Genomic DNA, 22,053 nt, shown 5'->3' with positions numbered 1-22,053 from the left:
GCCCACGTCACGTCGCCGCGCCGCGCACGTCACGCCGCCCGACGCCCGCTCGCAGGGTGAGCCCCGCGCGCCGGCGCCTCGCAGGGCAGGGACCCCGGGGCCGAGCGCGCCGCCGGGACCCCGCCCGTGCCCGCGCGCCGGAGCGAGCCAGGTGCGGCGGGCCGGGGTCCCGCGGGGGGCGCAGGCGCGCGGGGCGCCCGCCCCGGTCCTGCCGCCGTCCCGCCGCGTGTGCGCGCCGGCTCCGCGGCTCCCGCGCCTTGGGCCCCGGGCGCCCCGCTCCCGCGCCGCCGTCGGGGACTCCGGGGTGGCCCGGCGGGGTCGCGGTCGGGTCGGGGGTCGGGGTCCCGGGCGGGGCCTGCGGGCGGGCGTCCCGCGGAGCAGCGGCGCGAGCGCCCGGCGGGGTCGGGGGCCAGGGTCGGCCCGAGCGCGGGGTCGGGGCCCCCGCGGGCGCGGCGCGGGGTGGGGGCGGTGCTGACCCGACTGCCGGTTCCGGCGCGGGAGGCGCGCGCGCGCGCGGCGGCGGCGGCTGCGGCGGCGGCCGGGTGACAGGCCCGCTGGGCCGGAAGACCACCTGTCACGGTGGCGGGGGGTGCGGGGGGGGACCGGGGGTGGCAGGGTCTTTGTGTGGGCCGGGCGGGGTGTAGGGGGGGGCTGTATTTGCTCTCGGGCGGCGCCGGCGGGCAGCTGCCCCCAGGATGGGCTGCGGGTCTGGAAAGCAGGGCTCCTGCCACCCGGAGGGTCCCTTGGGGGTGGCGGTTCCGCGGGGCCAGGCGTGAATGATTTATTCACTTGGTTTTCGGTTCTTACTCATTTCTTGGTTTTTGTTCTTTCTTACCAGGAAAATTAGTCTTCTCTGGAGGGTGAACGTTTATAGCATCGACTTCACGGATCTGGTAACATGGCAAAAGATGTAAGTATATCTGCTTCGTGCTACAGACACGTTTCCCTGGCACCACGTCCTTCGTACTTTCCCCACCTGGTTCGGCGCCATGACGCACAAGCTGCGGTGCAGTTTCTGTTCAGACCTTGGAGCAGGTGAAACGGGTTCAAGGTGGAAGGATGTACGGAACCCGGTGGGCTCTGTGGATGTGCGTGTCTCGCTTCTGCGGCGCCTGAGTGACACCACGGACTTTCTTAGTCTTTGCAGGCAGCGTGAATTCTAGTTCCATTGCTATGTAGAATGACACCCTTAGTTAGGTGAGGTCAGGTGCCCAGACTGGGGCTGGCCATGTGTGCAGTGACCCTGAGCACCTGTTCTGTGTGGGGTGTAGGCAGTTAATTCACCTTTCATCCGTAAAGCGGTAAGCACTTGCTTTGGCCGCCCCCCCCCTTTTTTTTTTCTCAGAAAAATGAAATTTGGTGAGTCATGAAAAGTGAAAAATTCTACTTTAGCTTTTTCTGGATTTGTCACAAAACTGTAGAATACACTGAATAATTTTTTGAAACTTTTTCCAAAAAACTGGCTTTTAGGTTCAAAAATAGTGTGTTTTATTGATCCCGTAGTTCTTTGCTGCGCTTTCTTTCGCCCAGGCCTACCTTCCGTGCCTCTGGGGATGTGCTGTCTTGTCAGCATCAGGAGAAGGGGGCTGCGTGTCTCTTACCTGTTGCACAGGTTGCAGGTATGGTCCAGATGAGTTGCGTCTGCCCGGAACATGAGATGTAGAGAAAATGTGTCTCACGTCTGTGGAACCAAATCATAGGTGTAAGCCTTACCTTTAGTTCAGAGGTTTTAATGTTCTCCAGAAAGCCTAAGTGAACATGTGGCTTGCTCTCAGTGACGGTCAGGCACGCACTCATGTTAGGCTCCCACTCTCCAGCGCTGGGGTTAGTCCGGCAGAGAGTGTGTGAATACATACTGCATCCTGTGCGCTGTGGCTGAGGTTCAAGTCATGATCCATACACGACTCAAGGCTGAGGTTATCGCCTCTGGTTACATTTGTTGGTGGCCATGCCCTTTTCTCTGGGAATTATCCCCCAAAGGTGCCCGGCAGTGGTATGTGCTCAGGGGCAGGTGATGTCGGTGTGTCGGAGGGAGCCTGTGCCAGAGTGCGGATTGTGCGTTATGGGAACCATGTTTCTTTATTAACTGAGTGACTCTTTGGAGTTCGTGGTGGCCTCTGGGGATGCAAAGACAGTCAAGGCCACTGCCATCTCCTCTGACGGTCACAGAAGTAGCCTCTGCACCGTCCTTTGTTGCAGCACGAGGGGTGGCGCGGTGGAGGCTTGGGGGCCATGAGCATAGTGGAGCCGTTTGGGCTGACAGGTGGTGTGAGGAGAAGCAGAAATGAAGTGCTTTACCAGTCCCGACAGCTGGGGACGTCAGGTGTGGCTGGAACCAGGTCTCAGCAGGGCTGGTGGACTGGACTGGAATGGGGTCGTGGTCCAGGGAAAGGCATTTAGCCTTTTCTCAGCTGCCTTACGTGGGGTGTGACGTCTAAGTTTGGGCAGGTGACTCTGGCAGCCAGTGGTGGGGAGTAGTGGGCAGTGTCAGCAGTTGGAGCTCAATGTAGGGTCAAAGCCTAAGCACAGGCGGGAGCCCAGCCCCTCGGGTTGGAGAGCATGGGTTGGGACCCCGGCTTTACAGAGTTCTGGGGTCTCTGGAAGGCTGGAGGGGGCTGGAGTTAGGTCCTAGGGGTCACCGTGAAGGAGAACAAGTTCAGGAGACGGGCGAGGGCTCAGCCAAGCAGACTTGGTGCGGAGGATGAGGGAAGGTGGCATGGCAGCTTCCTCCCTCCAGTGGAGGCCCAGGAGCCCCTGCAGGTTTTGGGGGTGCTGCCCAGGAAATAGGCAGACGGCTTGAGCCTGTTGACTTGGGGTGGTGGGCGTGGGGCCAGCGACAGTGATGGCCGTCCTGACAGGTGAGCCGTGGGCCACGCTGTGGCCTGGATGGGCATCTAGGCACGCAGACTACTGTTGCAGGCTAACCCTGCAACCTGCGTCTCTGGCGGAGGGGCTTGATGCCGGAAAGACTTGTATCTTTTCACTCGTATAGTAGGTGTGTCTCAATTTGGAGTTGACAGGAGCCAGGCCCCCTGGTTTCTGTGTGCCATGTGCCTGCCTCACTTCTTGGCCTGTGGGCACAAGGTGGAAATGCCCGAGTCGAGGGTGGCCTGCTTGTTTTGTTCACGTGTCCATCCTATCCGTCCTTTGCTATTTGTGGAGTGCCTGTGCCCAGCGGGGAGCACGGTGTGCTGTTCTGCTCTCCTGAAGCTCCTGGTGGTGGGAGATGGCAGACGAGTTGGGGTGCTTGGGGCATGGGTGAAGGGCGGAGTTGGGGGCATGGGGAGGCCTGAGGGCAAGGGGTCCGGAGGGGGACTAAGGACATGGAGGGGACCCAGGGGGATTATGCGGGGGCCCTGGGGACAGGAGGTCTAGGGGCAGGGGTCTAGGGGCAGTGGGGAGGCATGGGAGGCTGGGGCACGGAGGGGCCAGGAGTAGGGCATGGGGGGGGCGCTCTGGGACAGGAGGGCATGGGGGGGACCTGGGGGCGGGTCACTGGGCTGGGGCATGGGAAGGCAGGGCAGGGGTGACTGGGGGCCGGGGCCTATGAGGAAACAGTGCTGTTTCATGGAGATGGGAGGTCAGGAAGAGCTTGGAGGTGGGTGTGTGGGGCTCCAAGAGCCTGGACCTGGAGCCTAGGTGTTCTGGCACCGACTGCACTTTGTGTCTTCTGTCTCTAGAACAAATAAAGATTTGCATGTGTTTAAAAAGGAAATCAAGACACAACACTGTAATTCCTCTGCTTAAAAAAGCCTTGCGTTTTCTAGCAACATGTGAAAATCAGCCTGATTCCCTGGTAATTAGTAGCTGGCCTTTTATCTTGCAAGCGTGTCTCTTCACCTGGAGGGGTGCATGGCTGCAGTGAGTGGGCTGCAGTTGGGTGTGCTTGTGGCAAGGCCCCTTCTCCCTCCCGCGTCCCCAGCTTTACTCTCTGGCCGGGGCAGCGTGTGAGGGTGGAGACCTGCCACTTGTCTCCAAGGAGCCAGCTGGGAAGCAACGACCAAGTGGGCCCGAGGTCTTTGACGTTCATTTATTCTGATTATGTCGGTATGTGCTGGCGATGAAGAATTCAGATAGTAAAAATCCAAAGTCAGTATTTGTACCTGGTGCAGAGGTGAGAAAACTCAGCTGGTGCAGAAGCATGCAGTGAGCTGGGGTCTGGTCACTCCCAGAAGTGGTCACAAGCAACGGTTTTGGGGGCTGCTTCCAGAATTTCGTAGAGTACTGGCCGGTCCTGGGATCTGGGGCGGAAGCTCCCTGGCCATAGAGGCTGGCTGCACAGTGACGGCAGTTCCTCCTGTGGTCCCGACAGCCTTCAAGGCCGACACCTGGCTGTCAGTGCCGACAGAGACCGGCCTCGGGGCCTCTTACCAGCATTCACGCGAGACCCCCTCACCGCACGCAGGCTGCCTCCTGCTGTCAGCCCTGAAGCTTTGGGACCCTCCTTAGATGTGCATCATGGGCGATGTTTCTGCTCAGAGTCCCAGCTGGGCAGGGCCCACAGTGGCTTGCATTTCAGTTACACCCTGGGACCGTGTGGGTCTCTGCTCACAGCCGTGGGCCTGTCCCTCTATCATAGGGTCTCCTCATTCGGGGAGGAGGGAAATGTAATTGCTGTACTCATTTATGAAACTAGCTATCTGAATTCAATTTTGTGCCAGCCACAGCTCCCGTGAACACAGGTCACGGTTGGGAAAGTTGGCCAGGCTGAGAAGACAGTCATTTTCAGCACCAAGAAAGCCTCCTGAAGGAAATGGCAACTTCAGAGAAGATCCAGAAACTGTAATTGTTTAATACATGCACATTGTAGGAGAAACTGCCATTGTGTGAAGTCAGGGGAGGACCTCTGCCATGAACACATGCCCGTGTGCGAGCTGCATGTGCGCAGCATGGCCCCGTGGGTGTTTCACAGGCAGAGCATGAGCTCCCCGTGGGCCCCAGACCCTGCAGGTCCGTGAGGAATGGGGAGCCAGCTGGTCGGTCTGTAAGGTCGCGGAGGCGCTTTGTGGGCCACTGTTAGGAGGTGGCTGCAGGTGTGGGAGCGGTGGGGGACCAGTCCTGGGCTGGGGCGGTGCATTGCCAGCTCCTGGTGGGGGAGCTGGTCCGCCTGTGTGCAAGCTGGTGTGAGTCCGCTTTGTGTTCTGTGATAGAAGATTCTCTACAGGTGTTCTGGAGAGCCACAGAAGGCGTCCCATGTAGGCTTTGGGGGGATGATACCGAGGCCTGGTTCAATACCGCTAGGAGACCAAGAGCTTATCTACAAATACATGTACTGGGTATGGTTTTCAGCCCCAGACCTCGAGGGTAAAATGAGGGCTGGAGACATAAATGTGGCACCGAGACATAAAGACGGCACCGAGCCGTCTCCCTCGGTGTTGGTTGGAGTGCATTGTGGGACCAGGCGCTAACTCCCAGAGCGCCAGCCTGTCCTGTCCTGGCAGTGACTCCCCGGTGGGCATGGGGAGGGGGGTGTAGCCCACACGGGTCCCTGTGGTGGTGTGCTCACTCTTACACGGGCTCTGCGTGGGCCAGAGTGGGGTGGGGAGCAGAAAGCTGCAGCTTGATGAGGAGACGCCCTGGGTGTGTTGCTGTGGAACAGGTGTATGAATGAAGGCGTGCTGTCAAATTCACAAGGGACACGAAAGGGACATCCTTCTCCTAGAGGCAGTTCTGTGCCTTGGGCTTGTCACGAAGCCGCTAGGAAACGGCCCTGGCTTGTAGTGTGGCTTGTGGGTGATGCTTCCCTCACAGAACTGCCTTTCTGGAAAGCTGTGCTCTTGAGAACGTTCTCGTGTGGAGTCAGTGCCAGCTTCCTGTGTGTTGGGCTTTGCAGGGTCTGTTAGGAGGGACAGGGCTTGGGTCAGCCAGGGAGGTGCTTGGTGAGGGCACACAAGTGGGGTGTGGCCGCATCAGGGGTGATGCCCCTTCAGGCACCCACCGGTGGCCCCCAACCACCCCCTAGTACCCCCAGGCATCCCCCCCCAGTGCCCCCAGGCCAACCCCCAGACCCCCTTAGGAGCCCCCAGCCACCTCCAGGCCCCACCCAGCCACCCCCCAGGTGCCCTGTGCCTCAGTGTCCCGTGACTTGGTGTCATGCCCCAGGCAGGTCTTGCCGGGACACTGTGCTCCTTGGGGCCGTGCCTGGAGTAGCAGCTGTGCATGTATGCAGCATGTTGGGCTGTGGTAGGTGGTCAGCTATTGAAACAGGTGAATTGGGAGATGAAAACGGCTACAGACCTAAACATGTCATTGTAAATTCAAACGAACATTTACTCCCCAATCCTTTGCTGTAGGTGCGAGCCTTTTCTCCATGAATGGCCCGCTTGCTTGAGTCGCTTGTCCATGATGCCATGTCCGGGGAGGGGACAAAGGACACAAAGACATCAAGAGATACTGAATGTGGCCTTTCAGAGAGTTTGCAGGTTTTCCAGGGTTTTAATGATGCATGGCAGGGCATAAATGGTGCTTAGGGACCACACAGCAGAGTCCTACTGCACTCTGCCCAGATTTCTGGAGCGTGGAGAGCCCATCCCACTGCGTGGACGCACCCTAGGTCTCCGTCCTCCAGCGCCAGGGCTTTCGGGGCTTTCTGGCCACATCTCCACATTGTGTGGACCCATCATAATGTCCAGGGAGGAGTTCTTGGACGTGCAACTGCACGGGCACACGCATGAGTGTGTGCAGGCGAGTGTGTGCATGGGTGTGGGCGGGCTTGTGTGGACACAAGCGGGTGGGCATAGGCGGGCACGAATGGACGCGGGCGGGCAGATACATGTGCTGTGTCTTTAAGATGTCAGGTAACTTGTCAGAATGATTGTGCCAGTTTATACTTTTATCGCATTGTGGGGGGAACTCATTGTAACGACCCCTTTTTGAAATTCAGTTGGATCACAATTTAAAAGCCCACAAAACTTGGTCGATTTGCAGGTAAAATTTTAAATTGTGTTTTTAGCTTGCATTTCTGGATATAGAAGTTGAATCTTTTCCTTTTAGAACATGTTACTTTGTGAGTTGAAAAGCATCTCCTGTGTTCGCTTTCTGTCCTGGTGTTTATTTCCTGTTGACTTGTATCCGCGCTGTATAAATTAACGATGTTCAGCCTTCGTTGGTGATTTCATGGCAGAATGTTAACATTAGGTTTGCTTTTGTCGTTTTAGTAAGGGTTGTGAATATAAAATGATTTCGACATAAACGTGCAGGAAATACACCTTGAATTTGCAGTTTGAATTTTAACGTTAGGTACAGACAGTTCTTAGGTAGTTTAAGCGAGTTTCCTGCATTTGATTGGTGAGTGTGTATATGTTCATCCTCATTCAGTGAGATCACCAGGACTTTCTGAGGCCCAAGTTGAGGTTAGTGGTCAGTACTCTTGTAACTTCCTGGGCACATGACTGTGCAGCGTAAGTATAGCCCACTAGATCTTTTCAGCCTTACACAATGTCTTCCTTCCTCTGCTGGGAAGTGTTAATAACTGGGATTACTTTGAAGGGGTCTTATGTTTCTCTTGTTTTACTTGCTTTTCAGAAAAGTGAGGATTTGAGTGAAAGATATCTTATTCTACCTGTATTGACAGGACCTCAATCCTGGTCTGCAAATTTGCCCCAAGGCTGAGTGTGGGCATCAGTCATGAAGTCATACACGGCCATGGCTTTGATCTGGTGCACTTCGAAATTAAGCCAGCTCGTCTAGAAGGTGTTTATTGTTCCTTCATCAGTATCAGTTCTAAAACATGTTCTTTTTTTAAAATTCAGGTGCCGTGTTAGGAATGATGTGCAGCTTATAAAAGACAGATATTTGCCTTAATGTTATCTGAGAAAGTAGTTCATGAGTTAGGATAGCTATGGGTTATGAGGTGTCTCATCCTTATTTCAGGGTGCCCTTGGTGTGCCCTCCCCCAGCACAAGCACAGCTCCAGCAGAAGGGAAGTCACAAAATTAAACAATGTCATGGGGTTTTGCAACCGCAGAGAGCTTTGAAAGCCTGGTCTGTAGACCTAGGTGCCAGCAGAGCACCTCCCAGCCGGAAGTGGAGGCTCCCGGGGGTGCCTCCCTCCTGTGGATGTGCCCCCTCTTCCCTTGACACATTGGACAGTGGCCCTCATGGAGCTGCATGACCACGTCTCACTCTGGGGGCAGGAGGGCTGAGCATTTGGTGAGTGTGCAGGTCAGTTTCTTGGATCCTGGACACTCTGACCTCTCATGCATCCTGGGTCACTGTGTATGGCTCGCGTGTGGACGGTGGTCCGAGAAATGGTGCTCACTCTGTTTTTGAGCTCTCCTTCCCCTGGGAAGGAAAAGGCTGGTGGTAGGGGATGAGGCTGTCCTGTCTGTCCATCCCTGCGGCTGCGGCCCACTTGGGCCCTTGGAGGTTGTGAAGGACAGTGGTACTTGTTCGAGCTCCTGGCCTCTGTGACTTGGTTTTTGTTAAAAGGAAAGTTGGGTTCTTTCTGAAAGGGAGAAATAATTTTTCCAGAAGGGAAGTCAGATCAGTGTGTTGTTAATTTTTAAATTAGCCAATAAAATAAGGCTACTCTACGAACAGAAAACGTCTCCACCTCTGGCTGTGTTAGTCCTCTGCTTTCCATGGGATGGCGGGTGTGTCCGAGTGCACATGAAGCCGCGGGACCATGGGTATTTCCTGGAACCGGTTTCTGTGTCGGGACAGACACAGCGATTCCGAGTGGATCCGCGCTGTGTGCTCTGAGCCCAGCTCTCCCTCATGCCTGTGGGGCAGCCTCAGGCAGAGTCTTCTCTGGGGGTTGGGGACTCATCTGCGGAACGAAGGTGACAAGCGTACCTTCCTCTCAGGGCAGTGAAGGTGGAAGTGCCAGCCACATCCTACGTGTGGTCCAGCCTGGCAGCACCGGGTGGGTCCTGAGAACAGGCCAGTGGCTCTGAAGGACTTGGGAGCTCACCGCGGCCTGGGTCTCTCCTCCGTTCGCACACACACTTCTGTTCTAACCAGAGCTCCGGGGAGAACCCCACTCCTAGTGTGGCTGAGGGGACCAGCTCCTCCTTAGGGCCTGAGCTTGGGAATGAGTTGGGGTGCAGGGGGTCGGCAGGCTCCCAGAGACGGGGTGTCTGGGGGTGCTCCTTTACCGTTGAGCGCCCAGGTTCCCTTGGTGTGTTTTAGCTCCTGACCTTGGTCCCCGTCTCTCTGCTGACGGCTCCCTGCCTCCTCCAGCTTGCCCCGACCACGGTTTGGACAAGTGGAGTGGAAGGTGGGCAGCAGGAATTGGTCCTGGGTGGATGAGTCCCCGACTCTGGGGGCTCCCCCTTCACAGGGCTGAGGCTGGGGCACGGCCGTCCGGAGGGTGGGTGTGCGGGAGTTAAATAGCAGGGACTTTGGTTAAGGAGAAAAGCTCTTGGTGTGGCCATCTGGTTGGGTCAGACTTTGCTATTATACAGAAGGCAGAATCCTGTTCTCCTGGGCAATAACTTACTGATAAAACACATCCCAGCCTGCTATTAGTGTCCCCGTCAGGCCCAGAATGGTCTCCCGCCACCACTCAGCAGGTGTGAAAATGCAGTACGCACCACCCAGAGCTACCTCAGCATAGACCTGCTGTAGAAACACCAGAAAGCAGGTGGAGGCAAATATTTAAAAATTGTGTTGGAGTCATGTTACATTGTCTTCCAGGCAATCTCGCATTTGTTTGTGTGTGCCCAAGAGTAAATTTGACGTTTCTCTGGCAAAAAGGCAGAGGGTGAAGTGCAGAGTGCAGATACGGAAGAAAGCCGATGTCGTGGTTCCCGCTGCGTCTGTCTAGGAAGGGCTGTGACCGCGGGGAGCGAGGGAGATGATTCAGGGAGAAACCCAGCAGTGGGCTGGGGGTGGTAGTGCCACGATTCTGCACTCAGTTGACATTCCGGTTTGGAGCGGTGGTGGGGTCAGGCAGAGGTGGACGGGGACGCTGATTTCTGCCGGCGTCTCTGGTGGCGCTCACGGGAGCCAGAGAGCGCGGGCATTTCTGCACTGGGAGAGACATCCTGGAGTGCAGGTAACGAGAGCGCGGGAGAGGCCCACCTGGGAGGGGGCAGGGCAGCAAGGACAGCTGTAACTTGTGTGTCACTTGCGGGGTCGTGGCCCCTGACAGAGGAAGCCAAGTTCTCACCTAAATTTCAGATCCTGGTGGCAGTACTGCTCCATCTGCCACACCCACTTGCTCCCCTCCCCCCTACCTGTTGGAAGTTGCAAATTTGACTCCTGCGGAGTCCTGCATCACCCCTCACTGGTGGACTCTCTCTTGAGGATGTGCGTCTCCCGTGGCCGCTCCCTGGAGTGTGCACTCTTGGTGTGAGTGTGCGTTTCTTCCGCAGGTGTGCTCTCTGCTCTCCAGCTGCCACTGCCCTGCCTGTGGCTCAGGGCCAGCGCTCAGTGACCCTCTGTGACCTTGTGTCCTGTTCTGTCCAGTCTGTGGATGTGGACCTCTTCTCCATTCGCTCCTGCTGCCGTCTTGGTTTCTCTTCTGTGGTTGCCCCTCAGGGTCCTGACCTCAGTCGTGCGGCCTAGCCTGTTCCTTACCTATCCCTTGTCATGTCTAGATCTCATTGTCCTGCGGTTCTGTGTCCTTTGTTTAGAAAATAACAGCAGCCTTATGCATATCCACTTATAGAACACAGTCTTTTGTTAAGAATTCAAATGTCAGGGGTGTGTGGCTGGCTCAGTCACTTGATTGTCTGACTCCTGATTTTGGCTCAGGTCACGATCTCACAGATCATGAGTTTGAGCCTCACATCGGGCTCTGCACTGACAGTGTGGAGCCTGCTTGGGATTCTGTCTGTCTGTCTGTCTCTCTCTCTGCTCTTCCCTTGCTCTCTCTCAAAAAATAAATAAACTAAAAAAAAAAATTCAAATGTTAGAAAGCTGACAGTTGTTGAAAATCATAGTCCAGGTGATTCTACTACGAATCTTCTGGTGATTTTGGAGTTGACTCTCTAGGTACCTGTGTTTGAACATGCACATCTGTCACACAGCTTTACGTAAAAGGACTCCCACACTGTTCTCCGCTCTTTTACTCCACAACTTGGCCCTAAACAAACTGGTAACTGTAAACATAGATCATTACAAAGACACTTTTTTTTTTTGAGAGAGGAAGGAGGGAGAGGGAGGGAGAGGGAGGGAGGGAGAGGGAGGATACACTTGCCTCACGAGTTGGGGAGGAGCAGAGGGGAGAGAGAATCTTAAGCAGACTCCATGCTCGGCGTGGAGGCCCAATCCCACGACCCTGGGATCACGACCTGAGTCGAAATCAAGAGTTGGATGCTTAATGGACTGAGCGTCCAGGTGTTCCTCTGAAGACACTTTGGTGGGACATTTGAGACGAATGCAAGTGTAGGCAGAGAGGATGTGGTGGTGACGCCTTGCACCCTGTCACTGTCCTGAGTGACGGCTGGCTGGCTGGCTGGCTGTGCACACTTGTCTGCCCGCTGGGTGGTTGTGAAGCTGGTTACAGACATGTTGTCCTGTCATTCACTATTCTAGTATTATCTCTGAAAGATGAGAACTCTCTAAAAGTGCCCCAAATAGCGAATAATCGTTTGTTAGTATCGTCAGAGAGCTAGTAGCTGGAATTCGGAAGGTTTGTGTCAGTGTAGAGCTGGTGGGTTGGATGTGCCCTTGTTTATGTAGGCCTGCTGATGGGCTTTTAGGTTGTTTCCGGAACCTGCCTTCACAGCAGAACTGTGACTACTACGCTGGCTGGTGGGCCCTCACAGCAGTGCCACGGTGTGGGTGATGTTGTGGCTCGGCAGCACCCTCCCTGCTGGGAGCGCTGGTGCCCTGGTGTCGGCCCGTAGGTCAGGTGGAGGCAGAGGCACCATCCGAAGCCCTGTTCTTCCACTGCCAGACCCAGCGTTCCTTCTTAGGTTGTTTCTACCTGGTTCTCTTGTCTGCGTGGCTACTTGGAACTGGTTTTTATGTGACGAACCGTAGCTCTACCTGAGACACGTTTGTGTAACATGCTACCTCCGATGGCTTTGTGGTGTCACCGTGGTGCCCTCTCTGTGGCGGGTGGGTAAGGCGGGAAAGTGCCCCACTTGGTGTCATCACGGGCTGCCCAAAACAGTGGCCTGGGACCGTGGTTTTGTTACCCACGGCTTCCGTGGCTTGCGAGTTTGGCTGCAGCTGTGCTGGCTCGCAGCCCAGGACCTGAGAGTGTCACACACCAACACGTACGCCCAGGTCCCTGTGGCAGGACCATGTCCACTAACTCACCTGGTCCTTGGTGGGCTTTGTTCACTTCTGGGCTGTTGGCCGGAGATTGCCCCCAGCTCTGGCCTCGTGGGCCCTCTGCCAGGTAGCTTCCATTGCCAGAGCGCGGGAGGGAGGGGCTGGAGCGAGGTCCATGCACACACAGGGAGAGAGACGAGCCAGCCGGACCCCAGCCTCCGGCTCCTGAGACCGGACATGGCCTGTGCAGATCCGGTCACCAGGCCAGGCCATGCTCGGGGAGGGGATTGGGTGGGGCCGTGAAGTGCCCCCTCACCTACTGTGCTGGGCGTGCCCACAGGCTGTGTCCTTGTGGCGGTGCTCGGGGCCTGGGGTCCGTTTGCTGTGGAGTCGAGGGAGGGTCTCTGCGGGAGCCACAGGGTGGGGTGAGGGGCCAGGCCTTCAAAGTATATCTGGACTCCGCTCCTTCCTTTGATCACCCTTGCAGCTCACAGTATTGATGAGCGCTCTGTTACACGGTATGCTTGCAGCGCTGATGTCTTCTGGTGGGTGCCGGTGCACTGTGCCCCTTGGCGAGGCCCTGTGTGCTTCCGTGGTGGGTGGTCCGGGATCGCCCCTCAGGTAGGTGCTGTTTGTATGGCTGCCGTGCAAGGGCTCTGCCTCTAGTGGTTATACCGGGTCCCTTCGGGCACGGGAGAGCTGGGCCTCACCGTTCTTCCCATCCCTTCGTCTCGCCTGCTCGAGGCAGGTGCCAGCCAGCAGCCACAATGCACTTGGTGCCCCCGCAGGCCCAGATGTGCTGCTGCGGTCAGGACGCTGGCTCCCGGTGCGTGTGGGGACTCAGAAGGGGCCGCTGTGATGGGAAAGGTCAGGAGGGTTGCCGAGGTGCGAACAAAGGTTCCCTTGGACTTCCCCCCAGGTGCCTGGCCGATCACACATGCTGCTGTTTTGTGTAACTGTCGTTAGGGAGCCGGGCCTGTGGTTGCTTTCCTGGGTCTCCAGGTCCTTCCTCTGCTGCCTGAGGCCTCTGCTCTTTGCCCCTTCCTGACCCTGTCTTGCTGATTTTTGTGTCTGTCTTTGAATCAGCGGAATTGCTGGCCCACTGCCTCTCCCTGTAGGTACAGTTTCATTGGAGCACAGGCTTGCCCTTTGTTTGGTACTGACTGTGGCTGCTTTGGTGCCACTGGGCACTCTTCAGCTGTCCCCGGGCCGGGAGCTGCTTCGGTCTGGACGTGGCTCTGGTTTTCTTTCCAGGCACGTGTCCTGCCCTCACTGGCGTTTCTGTTCTAGTGGGCCCATGGGGGCGGCAAGGTAGGACTTGTATAGAAAGTAGGCAGCCACCAGAGTGGTGGTGGTCTCCCAGTGGCTGGCCCTCCCTCCCCCCTGCCCTGAGTGGCCGGGGCAGCGCCTCTGATGGGCCCCTCAAAGGTTGTGGGCGGGCACTCAGCCCTGGGTGTCTGTCCTGCCGAGGGGTCCGCACCCTATCCTGCGGTGACCAGAGGGGTCTTGGGGAGGGTGTTCTAGAGAGAGAAGGAGGGGGATCAGGGTGTCAGGGTGTGCAGCAGGAGTGGGGGGTCCCGGCCACGCCCTCTGCGGCTTGTGAGGGACGCAGGGCACAGAGATGGGTGGCATGTGTGAAGCTGGAACGTGGTCATTACTACTTTGGTTTGGTAAGTAAAGAACCTAGTTGGTGTTTCAGCGTCCACTTCTAATTGGCTCAGCTTCCTGTGTAGCAGCTGAGTTTTACTGCTTTGAGTGGATCATTGTATCCAACGTCAGAAAATACACAGTAACTGGGTTTACTTACCTTAAGTACAAACCCAAAAAGCTGAGTAACGAGTGTTGTAAGAAAAACTCAGGTTAGTTGTGACAAATGAGTGCCTTCGCTGTTGGTTTACATGTTCATTCGTTCAGCGTCTTGGTGTTTCTTCCTGGAGGGAGGTTTGCATCTTAAGTATAAAGAGCATGCAGGGGAAGGAGTTCTGTGCACTTAACTTAAAACTACGTGCAGTACAGGAATACCGTTTATAGCATCCCAGCAGCCTGGTTCCGGTGCTGGTCCCGGCGTCCCTGCGGGCTTTGCCCCAGGCACAAGAGGGAAGGGGCGTGGGAGGTGTGGTAATGTTTTCCTGGGTCCCAGTTTGTAGTTGTAAACTAAGGTCCTGTGGTGTTGACTGTGAAGCCCCTGAGGACGGGATGGTGTTAGAAAATCACAAGGAGGCTGTAACGAACACGTTAGTATTTCCCTGTGCTCCCGACGGTTGTGTGCTGTGTGGCCTCGGACTGTCCTCCCTAAAGAACTGCAGGAGCCAGGAGCAGGGCGCCCCGGGGGTCCCTGGGCTCCAAGGGAAGGAGGTGAGCACCTCAGTGTGGTCCATGTGCTCAGGCCTGCTGCGTGTGCCCGGCCTCGGGGCCTCTCCCTCTTCACGGGGTCACAGGCTCTTGGGGCCACGGGCTCTTGAGCCCACGCAGACAAGAAGCAAGTGTGAGATTACAAAGTGGGAAAGAGCAAACTCCATCACAGGGGACCATTTCCAGGGCCCACTGCAAATTTAACACAAACGTCAGTGTTGACGGACTCTGTCCCGTGTGATCTGAGCTCGCTTTAAGTTCGTACTCAGATGGGGGTCTCACTTCATGCACAGAGTGGACCGTGTGCCTGGTCTGCACCTGTCAGGCTCATACACCAGAACCAGCGGGCGGCTCCGTGGAGGTGTTGCTGACTCACGAGGGCCACCTTGCAGCTAGCCTAGGGCTTCCTGCCTTGAGCCCTGGCAGTCCTGTGCCCCAGGGGCTTCCCAGAACCCCGTGGTCCCAGGCAGACGGAGATGAGGGTCACCGGCTGCAGGTGTTTAAAGGTTTGCCCGTTGTGAGGCTGCGAGTGAGGTGGGCTGGCACTCCTGTCCTCCTGCTGGTTGCGGGGACTTGCCTGGGGTCCCACAAGGGCCTAGGGCTGGCATCTGGGAGGGGAGGGAGCAGAGCTCCGAGTGGGCATGGCCGCGGGTGGATGCTGGCGGGCCAGGTATTGTAGCGCTGGCCACAAGGCAGGGCAGCACCTGTGGCAGTAATCCCCTGCTGTGCTGCTTGTCACTGTCATCCAGAGACGTCTCCTCAGGGTGTTCAGTGTCCTTTGGGGTTCACACCCACGAAGGGTGGTGTTCTAGAAAAGCTCTATTGTGGGAAGGCCGAGGCTGGGACCCCGGGGGTGGATTGGGTTATGGGTGACAGCGCCAGTGACCTTCCTATACGCCCCTGAGTAAGTTTGTGTGGTTCAGACAGACCTGCTTCTCTCTTGAACTCCACGCTGTCCGCGTGCTTCTGCCCAGTGCCGCCCAGTGCCATGCTGGCCCCTGCGCCTCAGACGAGGTGGACACACGCAGCTGGACCAGACGAGTGTGTCTCTCTGAGTTGGTCATTAGGCTCTGAAGCGAGTTCCGTCACCTTTACAGAGAGCACGGTTGGGGGGACGAGCTGGGTGTGGCCTGGACTCAGGCTTGATTTGGGGGCTGTGTCGTGCACTGTGTCTGCACAGTAGGGCAGGATAAACCAGCTCTGGAACCGGTTTAGGTCAGTCGTATGTGGAAGCTGGTTGACCTCGAGAGTCTGTCCTGCTCTGGTATCGCTGGCTGCCAGGCCTCTGCTGGCCGGCTGTCCGCTTTTCCGCAGCTGCCTTGCCTGCGTGCCCCTAGAGCTCTAGCTCCTTCCAGGCGGACCTTTGGAGCGCTGCTGTCGGCCTTCGAGGTCAGGAACCCTAGATGCGTCATTTTGGTCCTGACCGATTGTCTTTGGTCATTGGCAGTCAGTCATGTGGCTCCAGGAAATTTGGGCCAAATCTGCATGCAGCTGTTAAAGTATGCTTCAAAAATACATTCAGTGGCTTCCCAGATGAAAAGAAGGACTTTTTATGTTCTAGAGAAAAATCGGTCACCACTGTCTCACTGCAGAACAATGACCTCAGAGTTCAGGGGTTAAAACGACAGTAACCCTTTATCCTCCCGAATGGTTTCCGTGTTTTGGAATTTGGGCGTGGCCAGGTGGCAGTGTGTCCGGCGGCAGCCCCCGGGGAGGAGAGGGTGGCAGGAAGGCAGGCCCCCACCCTCTCCAAAGCCTGACTTCCCAGCCCCAGCTTTCTAATTTCCTTTGTGAAAACCGAGCTTGCGCCACTTGTGATTCCGACACACGTTGTGTTGCGAGATAGAATTCCTGTGCCCGTGAGACTTGCTATGGGGTACCTAGTCACGGTCCCACATACGGACAGTGTGGGCGTCAACGAGCTGCTAGCCGCCAGCTGGCTTCTTCCTATGTCACAGTTACTGCCCTCAGGTTTACGCTCCGAACTGGAAACCAGGCTTGGGAACAGGGTGGGTATGGGAAGACGGTCCTGTCAGACGTGGTGCCCATGGGCTCCCAGGTGGTGTCGTGGGGAGGGGGGTGGCAAGCACTGCCAGGCAGCCTGCTCTGGACGTTGCAGCCCCTCGGTGCTGAGCCTCCACGCCTTGTGGGACTCCCACGGGGCTAGACTGGGGCTGCATGGGTGGTGGGTGGGAGGAGCCTGTTGAAGACTCCAGCCCCCTTTCTACATGAGGTTCTTTTGAGCGACAGAAAGGAGGCCTTACAGAGCACGAGTATGCGGAACTTCCATCAGTGTCCTCCCCGTGGCTGGGAGGGTGTCCGGGAGCAGACATGATGCCGCTGGGTGCACCTATGGCTCACTCCAGCCTCTCCTCCATGTCAGCCGGCTGTCTGCCTCTGTCTCCTGCTCTCTTTGTTCTCCAGTGACTCCCCAGCTTTGGATTCTGACCCTGAGACTGGCAAGAAGGGACTGGCCTCTTCGTCTGTTTCCAGACTTTTCCGGAAAGGGCTGGGCTGGCCTGCTCGCCGCCCAGGCCACTCATCCGGTGGCCATGGTGGGTTGCGTGTGGCCAGGGAGGACGAAGCCCTTTGGCTCTGGAGAGGATGGGCTAGTCTGATCACTTGAGTTGGACTAGACCTCCTCCAGAGTGACTGGGGGCTTCCTGGCCTGGTTCCCTTCCTTCCACATTGTGAGGGGTTGCTGGGGCTGTGCCGCTGATGTGTGGACTGTGAGTGTTCCCTCTGTGAGAGGGGGTTTCCCATGAGTGGCCTGTGACCGCCGAGCTGGAGCAGCACGGGCAGTGGCCCCAGGTTGGGCAATGCTGGGTCCCACCCAGGCAGACCCATGAGGACAGTGACAGGCCCTGTGTGATCTTGGGGCTCCGTGGCTGCCAGCTCAGGCGTCCAGCCACGTGTCCACTCTGGTACAGGACAGTGGACATGGAGCCCAGGGCCGCTGTCTGGGATCAAGGAGCCGGCAGCGCCAATAATGTGCTGGGAGCCTGGGGCCGTCTGACAGGTGTATGGGGGCCCTGAGGCCCTCTCCTGCCACGGCTGTGTCCTCAATTCTGTGGCAGCTGATGTCCCGTGTCTCTGGGGCACCCTGAGCCTGTTTGCTGGGACCAGCCTGGTGCAGGCTTCCTGGCCCAGAGAGAGTCGTGCCGTTGAGTCTGGCGGCTCCTGGCCAGCAGTCCTCTAGCCCAGCCCGGCCTCAATCTGCTGCCATCCTTGTGGGCATGTGCTTGGCTCCCTCCACTTCTGTGGGAAGGTGGAGTTTTGGAGAGTCCAGGAAACGTGGCCCATGTGGTGTTGGCACGGGCCTGACTTCCGTCTCGGGTTCCGTGTGTGGATTTGTGCATTTTGGGTGCATTTGGTGTGTTTTCTGTGCACCACGTGGAGAGAGGGAACCCATCCCTGCAACACCGCAGGGCCTGACATGCGGCTTCTCCCGTGCCAGGCCCAGACGAGCCTTGCCTGTCTGCAGTCCAGCTTGTTGCTGCCCGTATGTGCTGCCAACCTGAGGCTCCTCCTGGGGTGGGAACGGGCCGCAGATGCCCTGGGTTCCTGGACAGACAGGACGATGCTGGAAAGTGCACTTGTATCCCTTCACGGGCGGCCTGGCCTGCGCTTACACACCTGTGAGGAAAGTCCAGGCACACCGCACAGACGTGTGACGTCTGTGAGTGCATGGCTCATGTGGATGTGTGTGAGATCGCTGTGTACACACAGGCGTGGGTCCCCGAACACCAGGGCGTCCTTAGCCGGTGCTCCCACTGGGCCAGGAATCCCACTGCCCGGGTCACTGGTGGTCAGAGGCCTGGGCAGGAGGCAGAGGAGGCTTGTCTGCCGGGATTGGTTGACCTGCGATGTGGCTTGTGTACACGTGTGTGTGTGTGTGTGTTTATGCACATGTGTGCACACGTATGGGTGTAGGACGTGTGTGCGTGCATGTGTATGTGTGAGTGACCACGTGCGGATGGTGTGCACTGGTGTGAGTGTGCGTGTGGCAGGGCTGGTGTCTGGTGAGGCTCGGTGTATCAAGACCGTCTGCCCTGGTTTGGTGTGCAGCAGGCACATCTTCGATGTTTGGTGAGGACAGACTCGGGTGCGGGCGTCCAGACGCCGATGGTGTGCGGTGCCCGTGATGAGCTCATGCGAGCCCTGATTCTTCCCATGAAAACCCAGGAAAGCGGACGCAGGACGCGTGTCAGGGGTCAGTCCCAGACATGGCTCCCTGTAGCGGCTCAGGTGCGTTTGCACACCTTGGGGAGTGATATCACTTGCCTGGTGCCCCAGTGAGCTGCGTGGTCAGTGGGCCCTGCGCGTGGTCACCCTGCTCAGGACATGGGGGTGCCGGGTGGACCTCGTATGCTGCCTGGCCCTGGCCCACACTCCTGTACACAGAGGTGCATCCCCCGATTTCTGGTGGAGCGGCCGCGTCCGGGGCTCTGAAGAAGCCCTGTTCTCAGGTCGGATCGCCCGTCTGCTCTCACGACAGGTGGTCAGATGAATTTTACACCCACCCGAGGTGCGCCTCCACTAGCCGCAGGCACTGCCCCTTAAATGCGTGTGTTGACTTAATGCACAAAAGCTGTATCTCATTAACGTCACAAGGGTTAAGCTTCGAAGTTCCCTGCATGGGCTCCTGACCATTCTGTCTCTTTCATGCCGTATTTTACACCTCCCTCACACAGCCCGGCTTGTTACGAACTGTAGATTTGTCGCTCTTAGACCCCCTATTTACTGTCCTTGTTGCTCTCTGCAGGCCGGTCTAATTGAAGCCAACGGGGAACTCAAGGTCTTCATAGACCAGAACCTTAGTCCTGGAAAAGGTAAGGCGCCTCTTTTCCAAATACAATTCTGTGGATGAGAGTGTTAGGGTTGGTGTACTCGTGAATTTCTGTGGGACGAAAGCCCCTGTCAAGTGTGGGGCCCTTGCTTTGGGAGGGCTCCTGCCTGGGGCCGCCGACAGCCTGCAGGCACCTGTCAGTGGTGGGCTCACGCTGTTTGCAGAAATTCGGGGACGTGGAGAACGCAGGTCATGTGCTTTCCTCTGCCTCACGGGCGCCATGAGCCTCCAGGTGTCTGCTCTGGACCCGGGCGGCAGCCCAAGGCTGGTGGTGCCTCCCTCGCGTGCGTCCGGGTTCGTGTCTTGCCCATCAGGAAGCCACGTGTGTATGTTCGGTGGCTCGTTGGGATTCAGGGCCGGACATGGAGGTGGACAGGTCCAGGCCACTGCCCCCTGCTCTGGGGTCCCACGGTCTCCCTCCTGGTGTTACCGTGATGAACATCTGCCCACGTGTATGAGCGTGCTGGCTATTTCCCGGGATAGACTAGGTGTGGAAGTGCTGGACCAGAGGGCATGCCCCTTCCAAGTTGATGCGTGACACCTGGCCACCTGTGGCATCCCGAGCTCAGAGTGGCTAGATTACCACTGCCGCCTCCACCAGGCTGAGGCCCTGACCGGTGACTTCTTGGCTCCTGCGGTAGCTTTGGGGGAATGTCCCAGCCCCTTCCCATCCATCTGTTGCTGGCGAGCAGGACAGGAGTCCAGCTGTGTCCTTCCCCGTGGGGCCCAGTGGGCCCAGCCCATGTGGTTAGGGTGGTGGGCTCAGGCCCTGCTCCCTCTTTTGCATCAGGATGGTGCCTTCTGATGCTCATGGAGGCTCTCCTCTCCTGGCTCAGTGGGTCTCCCTCGTCACGCTGGCCACTGTCCCCTGGATGGGCTGTGGGCCCATGTGTGCTCTCCGGGTTTCTGTGTTTGGAAGGTCGTAGGCAGCGTCCTCCTTTTCTGTAGATCCCATCCTCTTTCCCTTCCTGTCCAAGGACAGGGCCCTGCTGAGGGACTCAGTGTTTGCAGATGGTTTTAGTTCAATAGCTTTTACCGTTCACAGGTTGCTTGAGCGAGGTGCTTCAGTGTAACTAATTGGACACTTAGAATTTTAGGATTTACAGGCGTGACGTCTTTAGTAAAAGTGACTAAGCAGAAATAGTAGTGAAAACACTGTGATCTCTGCTCCTCTGGAAACAGTGGAAGCCTTTCGTTCTGGTGTTTGTTTTGAGTCCCTTTATTGTTTGGACGGTCCCACAGGCCCCTCCCGTGATTAGGGGCTGCCTGATCTGTGCTTGAGCCCTTATGGGGGTTGCATTGGAGAGATGAGAAGACAACAGCTTCTTGAGTCTCTAGAATATCCTGGTGCCAGTTCCCTGCACTGTTCAAGGATTTTGCGTGTTCTTGGGTGTGGTCTGGCCCGCCGTGTCCCTGGCTCCGCTCACAGCTAGGACTGCTGTAGTTCGAGGCTCCTGGCTCCTGCCTCTGCTCCCGCCTCTGCTGGGACCAGCACAGCCTCCCAGGCACTCAGGCTCCTGCCCTTGCGCCTCTGGCATGTTCTGGGTATGGGGAGGCCCACGGCCACATCTCTGCAATGTGCTCCCTGCTCTGACCCTATGAACGCAGGCTGAGCGCTGGCAGGCTCCTGCTCCTTCCAGAGAAGTGCTTTTTCGTAAACGGAGCCGTTTGTCTGTTGGACAGGCAGTCCGGTGCTGTTTCGGCCACAAAGGGAGTAGGACCAGGCTGCCCAACTGCTGTGCTCACCCGTGGGGACGGTTCCACGCACGGCCACCTTTGCTTCCGGCTCAGGAGCTCCGATGCTAATTTTGGGCGGTGTGGTACTGACTGGACCTGCGCACTCTGGGCTATTCAGTGGTGTTCGTGAAGTTGGGGAGCCCATGGGTGTCAGACTGTGTTGTCTGACCCCGCTGTCATTGTGGGCGCTTCCTGAGGAGCGCTTGGCGGAGACTCAGCCAGGGTTATGCTGAGTGAGGCCCAGACCCCTGGCACGGGCTTGTCCAAGAGCCCGGGAATGTGGCCTCAGTGTGTTCCCAAGAGCCTGTCTCTCTGGAGGGACCGTGAAGGGCAGGAGTTGGCTCTCGCTGGGGGTAGGGGTGGGGAGTCAAAAGGAGGGCCATGGCCAGGCCTGGTGGAGGCTGGGCCATGAGGGGGCAGGGGCCTGTCCTGCTTCCTGTCCGCATGCGCCACGCCTACAGGGCTGCCTCCCAGCTGCTCCTAGCTCCACCTGCTGAGAGTTTGGGAGCCCCAGTGACCCTGCTGCCCTCGGCTGGGGCCAGTGAACCCCTCCTGAGGTGAGGCTCCCCGTGCCTGCTCCTGCCTAAGCTCTGGCTGTGATGCCCGCTCACACTGGGGTCTTGCGCACTCCCGTTCCCTGGGTCCTGGCCTTGACTCTGCTCCTGTCTTAGCCTCCAGAGCTGTCCGTGCTTCTTCACCTGTCTCTTCTGCTCCTCTGGCTGCTGCCTGTGGCCCATTTCCAGGTGCCAGTGTCTGCAGACTTCTCCAGAGGCAGAGCCTACGGGAGACGTGTGGTGAGTGGGAGGGAGGTTCGTTGTTGTGGGATTGGTCCATGTGACAAGGGGGCCGGCAGGCCGGACACAGGCAAGAAGTGGGGTTGGAGGCGTCTACTCCTTCCTCGTGGAGGAGACCTGAGGATTTGCTCTGAAAGTCTTTGCCTGGTT

At 57.5% G+C, this 22,053-nt stretch overlaps 1 protein-coding gene across 4 annotated transcripts in view; it reads left to right on the top strand.

Annotated features, from left to right (window-relative positions):
* Positions 1-4: 4 nt before the first annotated feature.
* The window catches only part of TFDP1 (transcription factor Dp-1), a 40,250-nt gene continuing 18,201 nt past the window's right edge, over positions 5-22,053 (top strand). For 2 of the 4 annotated variants that reach the window (XM_019443824.2, XM_019443822.2), the window contains exons 1-3: positions 40-151; positions 839-910; positions 19,289-19,355. In XM_019443824.2, coding sequence (XP_019299369.1) covers positions 899-910; positions 19,289-19,355 — 79 coding nt within the window. In that variant the 5' untranslated portion in view covers positions 40-151; positions 839-898. Of the gene's footprint in view, positions 152-557; positions 580-838; positions 911-19,288; positions 19,356-22,053 lie in introns of those variants that run through there. The other 2 variants (XM_019443823.2, XM_053907821.1) reach the window with 2 other exon arrangements.

The sequence above is a fragment of the Panthera pardus genome, unplaced genomic scaffold (genome assembly GCF_024362965.1).
Source record: "Panthera pardus isolate Hobbes unplaced genomic scaffold, ASM2436296v1 HiC_scaffold_1, whole genome shotgun sequence".
NCBI lineage: Eukaryota > Metazoa > Chordata > Mammalia > Carnivora > Felidae > Panthera > Panthera pardus.
This window is presented reverse-complemented; position numbering and strand designations above follow the sequence as displayed.